Below are 11,850 nucleotides of genomic sequence, written 5' to 3'. Positions count from 1 at the left end.
GCCGTTGGGTGGTTTTGGGGCCGTCCTGTGCCACTTCCCCTCTGTCCCCGGCGCCGTGGGGCCACCGCGTCCCCTGTCCTGTCTCCTGTCATGGGGTGCCCCCCCCTCGCCGCCTGTCTCTGGGGTGAGTCCGTACCCCCTTTCCGGGGGGGTATTTTGGGGTGAAACGGAGGGAAATAGGAAAAGGGAAACTGAGGCAGGGACGGAAGTAGGTCGGGGCTGTAAGAGGTGCAGCGTAAAGCAGCCCAAAACGGTCTGAAATTGCCCCAAAATGGGGTGTCTGGAGCTGGGGGGGGCGTGTCAAGCCCTGAAATGGGGGTGTTGAGCCCCTAAATGGTGGGTTTGAGCCTGGGGGGTGGAGGTTAAGCCCCCAAAATTGGGACTTGAGCCCCAAAAAAGAAGGGTTTCAGTTTTGAGGGTGGGGTGAGCCCCAAAAAAGGGGGTTCTGAGCTCTCATATGGGAAGGATGAAGCCTAAAAAGAGGGATTTGACCCAAAAAGGGGGGATTTGACCCCCCAAAGAAGGATTTGAGCCCCAAAAAGGGTGTGTTTAGCCCCAAAAAAGGGGGGGTTAAGCCCTGATGGGGGAAGAATGAGCCCCAAAAGGAGTGGGTTGACCCCAAAAAGAGGACTTTGAGCCCAAAAAGGGGGTGTTTAGCCCCAAAAAAGGGGGTTAAGTCCTGATGGGGGAAGAATGAGCCCCAAAATGAGGGGGTTGATCCCAAAAGGTGGGGTTTGACCCAAAAAGGGGGGATTTGACCCCCCAAAGAAGGTTTTGACCCCAAAAAGGGGGTGTTTAGCCCCAAAAAAGGGGGGTTTAATCCCTGATGGGGGAAGAATGAGCCCCAAAAGGAGGGGGTTGATCCCAAAAGGTGGGGTTTGACCCAAAAAGGGGGGATTTGACCCCCCAAAGAAGGTTTTGACCCCAAAAAGGGGGTGTTTAGCCCCAAAAAGGGGGGGTTAAGCGCCAATGGGGGAAGAATGAGCCCCAAAAGGTGGGGGTTGACCCCGAAAAGAGGAGTTTGAGCCCCTAAAAGAAGGTTTTGAGCCCTGATGGGGGTGTGGAGCCCAAAAAGGGGGTGTTTAACCCCAAAAGGGGTGGGTTGAGCCCTGATGGGGGGAAGAATGAACCCCAAAAGGGGGGGACTGAGCCCCCAAAATGAAGGTTTGACCCCCAAAAGGGGCTTTTGAGCACTGATAATGGGGTTTGACCCAAAAAAAAAGAAGGGTTTAACCCCCAAAAGTGGGGTTTGACCCCCCAAAGTGGGGTTTGAGCCCTATGGGGGAGTTGTTCGGGGGGGGGGTGTCACTCCTCGAGGGGGGTTCTGGGGTGCTGATGTCCCCCTGTGTCCCCCCCCCCAGTGCTGTGCCACCTCCTGAGCCACCTCCTCCCCACTGAGGGTGACCAGAGAGGTGAGTTGGGGGTCTGGGGGGGAGTTTGGGGGGGCTGTGACGGGTTGGGGGGGGGCCGGGGGAAATTTGGGGGGGTCACAGCAGGAGATCGGGGGGGTCAGGCTCAGACCTGGGTCCTGTCCCCCCACCTTGGGGACCCCCCTCCTCTGCCATGTCCCCCGCAGCGTCCTGTGGTCCCCACTTCTGCTCCATCAACAGCTGCTGCCTGGGTCAGTGGAGGGGGGGGGCCCAGAAGGGGACCCAGGAGGGACCCTGGATCTGTGGGTGCCCCCCCGGTATGGTCCCCGTGCCCCAAAACTCCTCCACCATCTCCTGCCAAGGTAAGGGGGCGAACACCCCACTTTTACCATTCCCCCCTCCCTTTTTATCCCCCTCTTTAAGCCTTTATCCCCCTTTTTAACCCTTTACCCCCCTTTTTCCCCCATTCTGGGGGTGCTGAGCCCCCCCCCAGGTGGGGCAGGATGGGGTCCCCCCCCCTCCCCGAGAGGCCCCAAACTGCCCCAAATCCGCAGCGTTTGGCCCCGGAACTGAGTCCACGTGTAACATCCCCGTCCTGGAGGAGGTCAAGAGGGCGTGTGGGGACCCCAAGGTGGGGGTTTGGGGGGGCACCCACAGGGGTGGGGACAGACGGACGGACAGATGGAGGGAGGGAGGGACAGAGAGATGGTCGGAGCAGGGATGGAGGGACAGATGGAGGGAAGGAGGGATGGTTGGAGGGATGGTTGGAGGGATGGAAGGACAGAGGGAGGGAGGGACAGATGGACAGAGAGAGGGACAGAGGGAGGGAGGGAGGGACAGACAGATGGACAGAGGGAGGGAGGAACAGAGAGATGGTCAGAGCAGGGATGGAGGGACAGATGGAGGGAAGGAGGGATGGTTGGAGGGATGGAAGGACAGAGGGAGGGAGGGACAGAGAGATGGTTGGAGCAGAGATGGAGAGAAGGAGGGATGGTTGGAGGGATGGAAGGACAGAGGGAGGGAGGGACAGAGAGATGGTTGGAGCAGAGATGGAGAGAAGGAGGGATGGTTGAAGGGATGGAAGGACAGAGGGAGGGAGGGACAGATGGACAGAGGGAGGGACAGACGGAGGGAAGGAGGGAGGGAGAGACAGACAGATGGACAGAGGGAGGGAGGAACAGAGAGATGGTCGGAGCAGGGATGGAGGGACAGATGGAGGGAAGGAGGGATGGTTGGAGGGATGGAAGGACAGAGGGAGGGAGGGACAGACGGACGAATGGATGGATGGATGGAGGAAGGGACAGAGGGAGGGAGGGAGGGACAGACGGATGGAGGGAGGGGTGGAGGAATGGATGGAGGGACAGACAGATGGATAGAGGGAGGGAGGGAGAGAGAGATGGTCAGAGCAAGGGAAGGAGGGATGGTTGGAGGGATGGAAGGACAGATGGACGGAGGGACAGACAGATGGACAGAGGGATGGAGGGACAGAGAGATGGTCAGAGCAAGAGATGGAGGGAGGGAGGGACAGACAGATGGAGGGAGGGACAGACAGATGGACAGAGGGATGGAGGGACAGAGAGATGGTCAGAGCAAGAGATGGAGGGATGGAGGGAGGGAGGGACGGACAGACAGATGGACAGAGCGAGGGATGGAGGGACAGATGGAGGGAAGGATGGATGGTTGGAGGGATGGAAGGACAGAGGGAGGGAGGGACAGACGGATGAGGGAGGGAGGGAGGGACAGATGGACAGAGGGAGGGAGGGAGGCTGGTGGGCTGGAGGGAAGGACAGACAGACAGACGGACGCCCGACACCCCTGCACCCCAGAGCCCGCCGGGGGCCACCCGCTGCCCCCCGCTGCAGGGCACCCAGCAGCTGCTGAAGGCCGCCTGCGCCCGGCCCACGGAGAGAAACCTGCAGGTGAGGCGGGGCGGGCACACGCGTGTGGCCGGGGCTGGGCGTGTCTGCGTGGCCGTGGGTCCCCGTGTGTGTCCCCTGCACGCGTGCGTCCCCTACATGCGTGCGTCCCGTGTCCATCCCCGTACATGTGTGCATTCCCATGTGCAACCCCATGGCCAGTCCCTACACGTGTGCAACCCCGTGTCCAAGCCCTACACATGTGCATCCCATGTCCATCCCCTACATGTGTCCTACACGTGTGCATCCCATGTCCAACCCCTACACATGTGCATCCCATGTCCATCTCCTACATGTGTCCTACACACGTGCATCCCATGTGCATCCTCCTGTGCATCCCCTCCACCTGTATCCCCTACATGTGTCCTTCCCGGTGTCTATCCCCTACACATGTGCATCCCATGTCCATCTCCTACATGTGTCCTACACGTGTGCATCCCATGTCCAACCCCTACACATGTGCATCCCATGTCCATCCCCTACATGTGTCCTACACATGTGCATCCCATGTGCATCCTCCTGTGCATCCCCTCCACCTGTATCCCCTACATGTGTCTATCCCGGTGTCTATCCCCTACACATGTGCATCCCATGTCCATCCCCTACATGTGTCCTACACATGTGCATCCCATGTGCATCCTCCTGTGTATCCCCTCCACCTGTATCCCCTACATGTGTCTATCCCGGTGTCTATCCCCTACACATGTGCATCCCATGTCCATCCCCTATATGTGTCCTACACGTGTGCATCCCATGTCCAACCCCTACACATGTGCATCCCATGTCCATCCCCTACATGTGTCCTACACATGTGCATCCCATGTCCATCCTCCTGTGCATCCCCTCCATGTGTATCCCCTACATGTATACATTCCGGTGTCTATCCCCTACACACATGCATTCCGTGTCCATCCCCTACATGTGTCCTACACATGCATCCCATGTCTATCCCCTACATGTGTCCTACACATGTGTACCCCATGTCCATCCCCTACATGTGTTCTACACGTGCATCCCATGTCCATCCCCTACATGTGTCCTACACACGTGCATCCCATGCGCATCCTCCTGTGCATCCCCTCCACCTGTATCCCCTACATGTGTCCATCCCGGTGTCTATCCCCTACACATATGCATGGCCTGTGTCTGGCCTGTACATGTTTCCCCTACACATGTGTATTTCTATGTCCATCCCCTACACGTGTCCATGCCCCATGTGCATCCCCTACACGTGTGCATCCTCCTGTGCATCCCCTACGCATGTGCATCCCATATGCAACCCCTGCACTCGTGTCCATCCCCTACATGTGTCCATCCTGGTGTCTATCCCCTACACATGTGCATGTCCTGTGTCCGTCCCCTACATGTCTCCATCCTCAGTGTGCACCACTACTTGTGTGTATTCCCGTGTGCGCTCCTACATGTCTCCATCCCGTGTGCACCCCTGCACACATGCACACCCCTACACATGTCCATCCCGTGTGCACCCCTGTACTTGTGTGCACTCCTACACATGTCCATCCCATGTGCACCCCCTGCACACCCCTACACATGTCCATCCCGTGTGCACCCCTGTACTTGTGTGCACTCCTACACATGTCCATCCCGTGTGCACCCCTACATGTGTCCATTCCATGTGCACCCCTGCACACCTGTGCACCCCTACACATGTCCATACCATGTGCACCCCACACGTGTCCATTCCATGTGCACCCCTGCGCACCCCTACATGTGTCCATCCCGTGTGGACCCCACACGTGTCCATCCCATGTGCACCCCTGCACACCTCTGCACCCCTACACGTGTCCATTCCATGTGCACCCCTGCGCACCCCTACACGTGTCCATCCCGAGTGCACCCCTACACGTGTCCATTCCATGTGCACCCCTACACATGTCCATCCTGTGTGCACCCCTACACGTGCCCATCCCATGTGCACCCCTGCACACCTGTGCACCCCTACACGTGTCCATACCATGTGCACCCCACACGTGTCCATTCCATGTGCACCCCTGCACACCTGTGCACCCCTACACGTGTCCATCCTGTATGCACTCCTACACATGTCCATTCCACGTGCACTCCTGCGCACCCCTACAAGTGTCCATCCTGTGTGCACCCCTACACGTGTCCATTCCATGTGCACCCCTGCACACCCCTACATGTGTCCATCCCCGCATGCATCCCCCATTACCCCCGTGCATCCCTCCCCGCCTCGCCCTCCTCATCTGCATCCCCGCACACCCCTGACACACGCGTGTGCCCTGACACATGCGTGTGCTACCCCGCCCTGCCAGGCCGTGCTGCAGAACCTGCGGAAGGAGGCGATCGAGAATCTCAACTCCAACTCCACCAAGCTCCTGCTGCTGAGCACCGAAGCCCTCGTGTTGCAGGCGGCCCTCAATCGCCCCGGCTCCGGCCCCCAAAACTTCAGCACCTCCATCATGGGTACGCCAGCACCCATGGGTGCCCCCAAGGCCCCCCCCCGCAGCATCCTTACAGCACCCCCAAAAGCATTGCAACACCCCCAAAAACATCGCAGCGCCCCAAGAACCAGCTCAGTGGCATCACTGCATCCCGTCCCCGGGGCTCTGCAAGAGCGCAGTGGCAGCCAGGGTAGGCAAAAGACCCCAAAAAAGCCATTTTTCACCCCAAATCAGAGGCCGTGGTGGAGGTGGTGCGTGACGACTGCCCCCAGACCCCGTTGGTGCTGGCGGTGGGCGAGGAGAACCTGACCATCAGCTGCCGTGAGGTGGTGAGCAACACCCAGGCAGGTACGGCCACGACGTTGCTGGAAAAAAAAAAGCTCCAAAAAACCCCCCAAATTTGGTAATTTTGGGGGTGTTTTTTGGACCCGATTCTCCGGACAGGCAATCGCGCGGTGGCCTTCATCGTCTACAAGGACGCGGAGGATTTCCTGAGCAACATCACGGAGCTGCGCCGGGGAAAGCTCAACTCCCGCGTGGTCAGCGGCACCGTGGGGAAACCAGGCGTCACCTTCAACATCGCCTTCAACATGACCCTGCAGCACCTGACGGTGGGTGCTGGGGTGGGGGGGGGCTGCCCTGGGGTTTGGGGGTGCTACTGGGGGCGAGGGGGTGTTCACGGGGTGGGGATTTGCACGAGGAAGCGCAAAAGGGGTCGTTGCATCAAGGGCGTTGGTGCAAATTCCGGTGGGGTTGGCAAGGGGCATCACCACGGTGCAAATTTGGAGGATGGTGATGGTGAATTTTGGGGTGAATCCCCATCCCGGGGCAAATTTGGGGTCGGTGCATCCCCATTCCGGTGCAAATTCGGCTCCTGGGCAAATTTGGGGTCGGCGCATCCCCATTCCGGTGCAAATTTGGCTCCTGGGCAAATTTGGGGTCGGCGCATCCCCATTCCGGTGCAAATTCGGCTCCTGGGCAAATTTGGGGTCGGTGCATCCCCATTCCGGTGCAAATTCGGCTCCTGGGCAAATTTGGGGTCGGTGCATCCCCATTCCGGTGCAAATTCGGCTCCTGGGCAAATTTGGGGTTGGTGCATCCCCATTCCGGTGCAAATTTGGATTTGGTGCATCCCTGTCTTGATACAAATCGGGATCCAGTGTAAATCCAGACTTGGTACATCCCCATCCCGGTGCAAATTTGGATTTGGTGCATCCCAATCCCTGCAGAAATCGGGATCCTGTGCAAATTCAGGTCTATGCATCCACACCCTGATGCAAATTCGGGGTTGGTGCATCCCCACCCTGATGCAAATTTGGATCCTGTGCAAATTTGGAGTCGGTGCATCCCCGTCTTGGTGCATCTCCATCCTGGTACAAATCTGGATCACGTGTAAATTCGGGGTTGGTGCATCCCCATCCCGGTGCAAATCCAGATCCCGTGCAAACCTGGGTTTGGTGCATCCTTATCGAGGTGCAAATCTGGATCCTGTGCAAATTCAGGGGTCGGTGCATCCCATCCCAGTGTAAATTTGTGTTTGGAGCATCCCCATCTTGGTGCAAATCTGAATCCTGTGTAAATTCGGGGTCAGTACATCCCCATCCCGGTACAAATTTGGATCCTGTGCAAATTTGGGATCAGTGCATCCCCATCATGGTGCAAATTTGCGGTTGGTGTATCCCCATCATGGTGCAAATTTGCGGTCGGTGCATCCCAATCCTGGTGCAAATCTGCATCCCGTGCAAATCTGGGTTTGGTGCATCCCCATCCCGGTGCAAATCCGGATCCTGTGCAAATTCGGGGTTGGTGCATCCCCATCATGGTGCAAATTCGGAGTCGGTGTATCCCCATCCCGGTGCAAATCCAGATCCTGTGCAAATTCGGGGTTGGTGCATCCCCATCATGGTGCAAATTCGGGGTCGGTGCATCCCCATCCCGGTGCAAATTCAAGCTCAGCACATCCCCGTCCCGTTCCACACCCAAACCGACGCTGGGAAGGGGCGGTGCGGCCCCTCCCCGGGGCTACGGGACATGCCTCGAGCGGGCCGTGCTCAGCAGGCGCTCCAGGCGGGCAAGGAGCCGCGCTGCGTGTCCTGGCAGAAGGTGGGCACCAAAGGCCGCTGGACACCCTCGGGTTGCACCCGTGTAGGGGGTGATGCCTTCCACTCCATCTGCACCTGCACCCACTTCTCCACCTTCGCCATCCTCATGGCCATCCACCCCATCACGGTAAGATCCCGTTTGCACCCTTAAAATACCAGTTTTGGGGGTGTTTTCTTCCTTCCCAAACGGTGTGGCCACGCGCCTGATGTCATGAGCGTGACGTGACCCACAGGAGAGCTTCGCGCTGATGGTGGTGACCTACGTAGGGATGTCGGTGTCGCTGGTCTGCCTCTTCCTCGCCATCATCACCTTCCTCCTGTGCCGCTCGCTCTGGAGCGTCAGCGTCACCCTCCACCTGCAGCTCAGCATCTGCCTCTTTGCTGCCGACCTCCTCTTCCTCGTGGCCGTGCCCCACACGGCCAACAAGGTATGGGCTCCTCTGGGCCTCCTTGAGCATCTTGGGACCTTCAGGAGCTCCTTGGGGTCTCCCTGAGCTCCTCGGGGTCTCCACAGGCTCCTCAGGGTCTCCTTCAGCATCTTGGGACCTTCAGGGGCTCCTCAGGGGATCCTTGAGCTCCTCGGGGTCTCCACAGGCTCCTCAAGGTCTCCTTCAGCATCTTGGGACCTTCAGGGGCTCCTCAGGGGCTCCTTGAGCTCCCTCAGGGTCTCCACAGGCTCCTTGGGGTCTCCCTGAGCTCCCTCAGGGTCTCCACAGGCTCCTCAGGGTCTCCTTCAGCATCTTGGGACCTTCAGGGGCTCCTTGGGGTCTCCACAGGCTCCTCGGGGTCTCCTTCAGCATCTCAGGACCTTCAGGGGCTCCTCGGGGTCTCCACAGGCTCCTTGGGGTCTCCTTCAACATGTTGGGGCCACCAGGGTCTCCTCAACATCTCATTTTGCTTCTCTGGGTCTCCACGAGGTCATTGAGGCCTCCTCAACCTCCCCAGGACCTCCTCGAGCTCCCTGGGGAGCTCATGGGGAAAAGGACCCAGGGTTGTGACTCTTGGCTGTAGCCTCTACCCTAACAGCTCCGGAAGACCTTCTGCCGGGGGGTCCCATCTCATGCCGGGTGGGCGGAAGCACCTGGATTATGGGACAACCGAGGCTGGAAGGTTTGGTGCAACCCCAACTGAAAGCAGGTCCAATTAGTTGAGGTTCTTCAAGGTTGTTGGTTCCCTTCTTGCTCTGGATGGGTGTCAGCATCGGAATTGCAGAATAAATGAGGTTGAACGGGATGTTTGGAGGTCTCCAGACCAATCTCCGCTCAAAGTGGGTCCAACTAGTTGAGGTTCCTCAGAGTTGTTGGGTCGCATCTCTCTCCGGGTGAGTGAAAGCACCTGAATGACACGATAACCAAGGATGAACAGGATGTTTGGAGGTCTCCAGACCAACCCCAACTCAAAGCAGGGCCACCCAATTGGGGTTCCTCAAGGCTCTTGGGTCCTTTCTTCCTCTGGGTGGGTGGAGCCAACTGAATTATGGGATAGCTCAGCTTGGAAGAGACATTTGGATGTCTCCGGTCTGCCCCCAGCCCAAAGCATCTCCACCTCCCTGAGGTTTCTTGAGGCCACATTGGGGTGTGTGGAACATCTCCAAGTGCCGGAGATGCCACCACCTCCCCGGGCCACGCTGTGGTGACACTGGGGAGCCCAGCACGGCCTCGGTGTCCCCCATCCAGCTGGCGTGTGCCGTCACGGCGGGCTTCCTCCACTACCTCTTCCTCGCCTGCTTCGCCTGGATGTTCCTGGAGGGTTTGCACCTCTTCCTCACCATCAGGAACCTGCGGGTCCTCAACTACACCAGCGCCAGTCGCTTCAGGAAAAGATATATCTACCCCGTCGGCTACGGCACGCCGGCCATCGTGGTGGCCGTCTCTGCCACCGTCCACCCCAGCGGCTACGGCACTGAGGACTAGTGAGTCCCACCAGCACCCAGGCTGGGCTCAACCAAGCGGGGTGGGATCATCAATGGAGAACATGACGCATTTTGCCTAAATCAGCCCCAAAAACGATGCCACGGCATCCGGACGCGGGTATTTTCATGCCACCAAAATCACCAAAGGGATTTTGGGGTATTCTTCCCTTTTTCTCCCTTTTTTTAGCTGCTGGCTGAGCATGGAGGAAGGTTTCATCTGGAGTTTCCTCGGCCCCGTCTGTGTCATCATCCTGGTGGGTGTCTTGCCGCTGAAAGGAGGCGGAGGGAGAAAAATTGGGAGAAAAAAGAGCAAATTTAGACTTACCTTTAAGAATAGTATTAAGCAAACGCCCCACGGGCTGGGTGCACTCGGCAGAGCTCACACAACGGTGCATTAATGATGTTTTTTGGCACCATTGGCCCCATTTCCACCCCAAATTTCTGATCGTGGCCACAGCTCTTCCCCCGTAGACCCCAAATTGAGTAATTTTAGAGATTTTACAGAAAAAGTGCAAATTCACGTGTATATTTAAAGACGGCGTTAAGCAAACATCCCACGGGCTGGGTGTGCTCGGTGAAGGTCATGCCACGGTGCACGGTTTTGCACCGTTAACCCTTTTCCACCCCAAATTTACGCCCTGTAGACCCTGTCTTGCAAAACGATGGTTTTTCGCTCTCTGCCCAGGTTAATTTGCTATTTTTTCTCACCACCCTCTGGATGCTGCGGGACAAACTCACCTCCCTCAACGCTGATGTCACGGCCCTAAAAAATACCCGGTGGGTTTTTGCGTCGGCGGGAAGAGTGTTGGGTTTTTTTGAGGAGAGGAAGAAGAGCATCTGGGATGGGGTTTGGGTGAAAAAAGAGCAAAATGAGTGTTCCATCAGGCTGATGACATTCAAGGCGCTGGCGCAGATCTGTATCCTGGGCTGCACGTGGTGTCTGGGCTTGCTGCAGGCGCAGGGGGACAATATAGTGGTGGCCTTCGTCTTCACCATCGTCAACAGCCTGCAGGGAGCCTTCATCTTCCTCGTGCACTGCGTCCTCAACCGGCAGGTACCGTGGCGGGGGGACCCAGGCGTCCGGTGATGCGTGGGAGGGGACAGGGACAATCAGGACGTGGCCGTGGGTCCCATCCGCAGGTGACGGAGCAGTATCGGCGCTGGTTTCGGGCATTGGGGCGACGACCGCAGCACTCCGAGATGCCCACCACCGAGATACACGTCACCTATGTCACGGTAAGGGCACCCGGACGCCTGGGTCCCTGGGGGGTGCTGGGTGGGCACCTGAACATCTGGGTCCCTGTGGGGTGCTGGGTGGACACCCGGACGCCTGGGTCCCTGTGGGGTGCTGGGTGGGCTCCCGAACATCTGGGTCCCTGGGGGGTGCTGGGTGGGCACCCAAACATCTGGGTCCCTGTGGGGTGCTGGGTGGGCACCCAAACATCTGGGTCCCTGTGGAGTGCTGGGTGGGCACCTGAACATCTGGGTCCCTGTGGGGTGCTGGGTGGACACCCGGACGCCTGGGTCCCTGTGGGGTGCTGGGTGGGCTCCCGAACATCTGGGTCCCTGGGGGGTGCTGGGTGGGCACCCAAACATCTGGGTCCCTGGGGGGTGCTGGCTGGGCACCCAAACATCTGGGTCCCTGGGGGGTGCTGGCTGGGCTCCCAAACATCTGGGTCCCTGGGGGGTGCTGGCTGGGCTCCCAAACATCTGGGTCCCTGGGGGGTGCTGGCTGGGCTCCCGAACATCTGGGTCCCTGTGGGGTGCTGGGTGGGCACCCAAACATCTGGGTCCTCTGGTTGCCACCAAAAAGAGGTGGGGGCCAGGGGTGGCACGGGGGAGCCTGCCTGGACCCCTGGGTCCCCCCAGGGTGCTTGGGGGGGTCTGGCAAGAAACCACCAGAACCTCTGCCCCATTTCTGCCCCATTTTTGCCCCATTTTGTCCTCGTTTCACCCCGACGTGGCCCCTTTTCGCCCCCCAGGAAGGGGAGAGGCCTCACAGCCACAGCACCGAGGGCTGCGTGTGGGAGAATTGAGAGTGGGTGCCCCACAAGACCGACCCGTTTCCGGCACATCCGACCCATTTCCAGCAGTTTTCCGGCACATCCGACCCATTTCCAGCAG

The 11,850-nt window shown here is 58.8% G+C and overlaps 1 protein-coding gene across 1 annotated transcript; it reads left to right on the top strand.

Moving 5' to 3' along the window:
• The first annotated feature begins 1,689 nt into the window (after positions 1–1,689).
• On the top strand, positions 1,690–11,762 carry LOC104255671 (putative adhesion G protein-coupled receptor E4P). Its single transcript, XM_059833059.1, has 14 exons — positions 1,690–1,732; positions 1,925–2,001; positions 3,233–3,289; positions 5,584–5,734; positions 5,947–6,060; positions 6,157–6,323; positions 7,771–7,941; positions 8,048–8,242; positions 9,491–9,726; positions 9,914–9,980; positions 10,412–10,503; positions 10,612–10,780; positions 10,867–10,962; positions 11,709–11,762. The coding sequence occupies exons 1-14, from the start codon at positions 1,690–1,692 to the stop codon at positions 11,760–11,762; spliced, it is 1,689 nt and encodes a 562-aa protein (XP_059689042.1).
• Positions 11,763–11,850: the final 88 nt, after the last annotated feature.

This window comes from Gavia stellata, chromosome 38 (assembly GCF_030936135.1).
Source record: "Gavia stellata isolate bGavSte3 chromosome 38, bGavSte3.hap2, whole genome shotgun sequence".
NCBI classification, from domain to species: domain Eukaryota; kingdom Metazoa; phylum Chordata; class Aves; order Gaviiformes; family Gaviidae; genus Gavia; species Gavia stellata.
The sequence above is the reverse complement of the archived record's forward strand: the minus strand, read 5'-3'. Positions and strand labels throughout refer to the sequence as shown.

Coding starts and splice junctions, on each gene's coding strand:
- LOC104255671 (XM_059833059.1), top strand. CDS start 1,690: ATGGTCCCCGTGCCCCAAAACTCCTCCACCATCTCCTGCCAAG. Junction 6,061..6,156: donor GGTGAGCAACACCCAGGCAG/GTACGGCCACGA, acceptor TTCTCCGGACAG/GCAATCGCGCGGTGGCCTTC. Junction 8,243..9,490: donor TGCCCCACACGGCCAACAAG/GTATGGGCTCCT, acceptor TCCCCCATCCAG/CTGGCGTGTGCCGTCACGGC.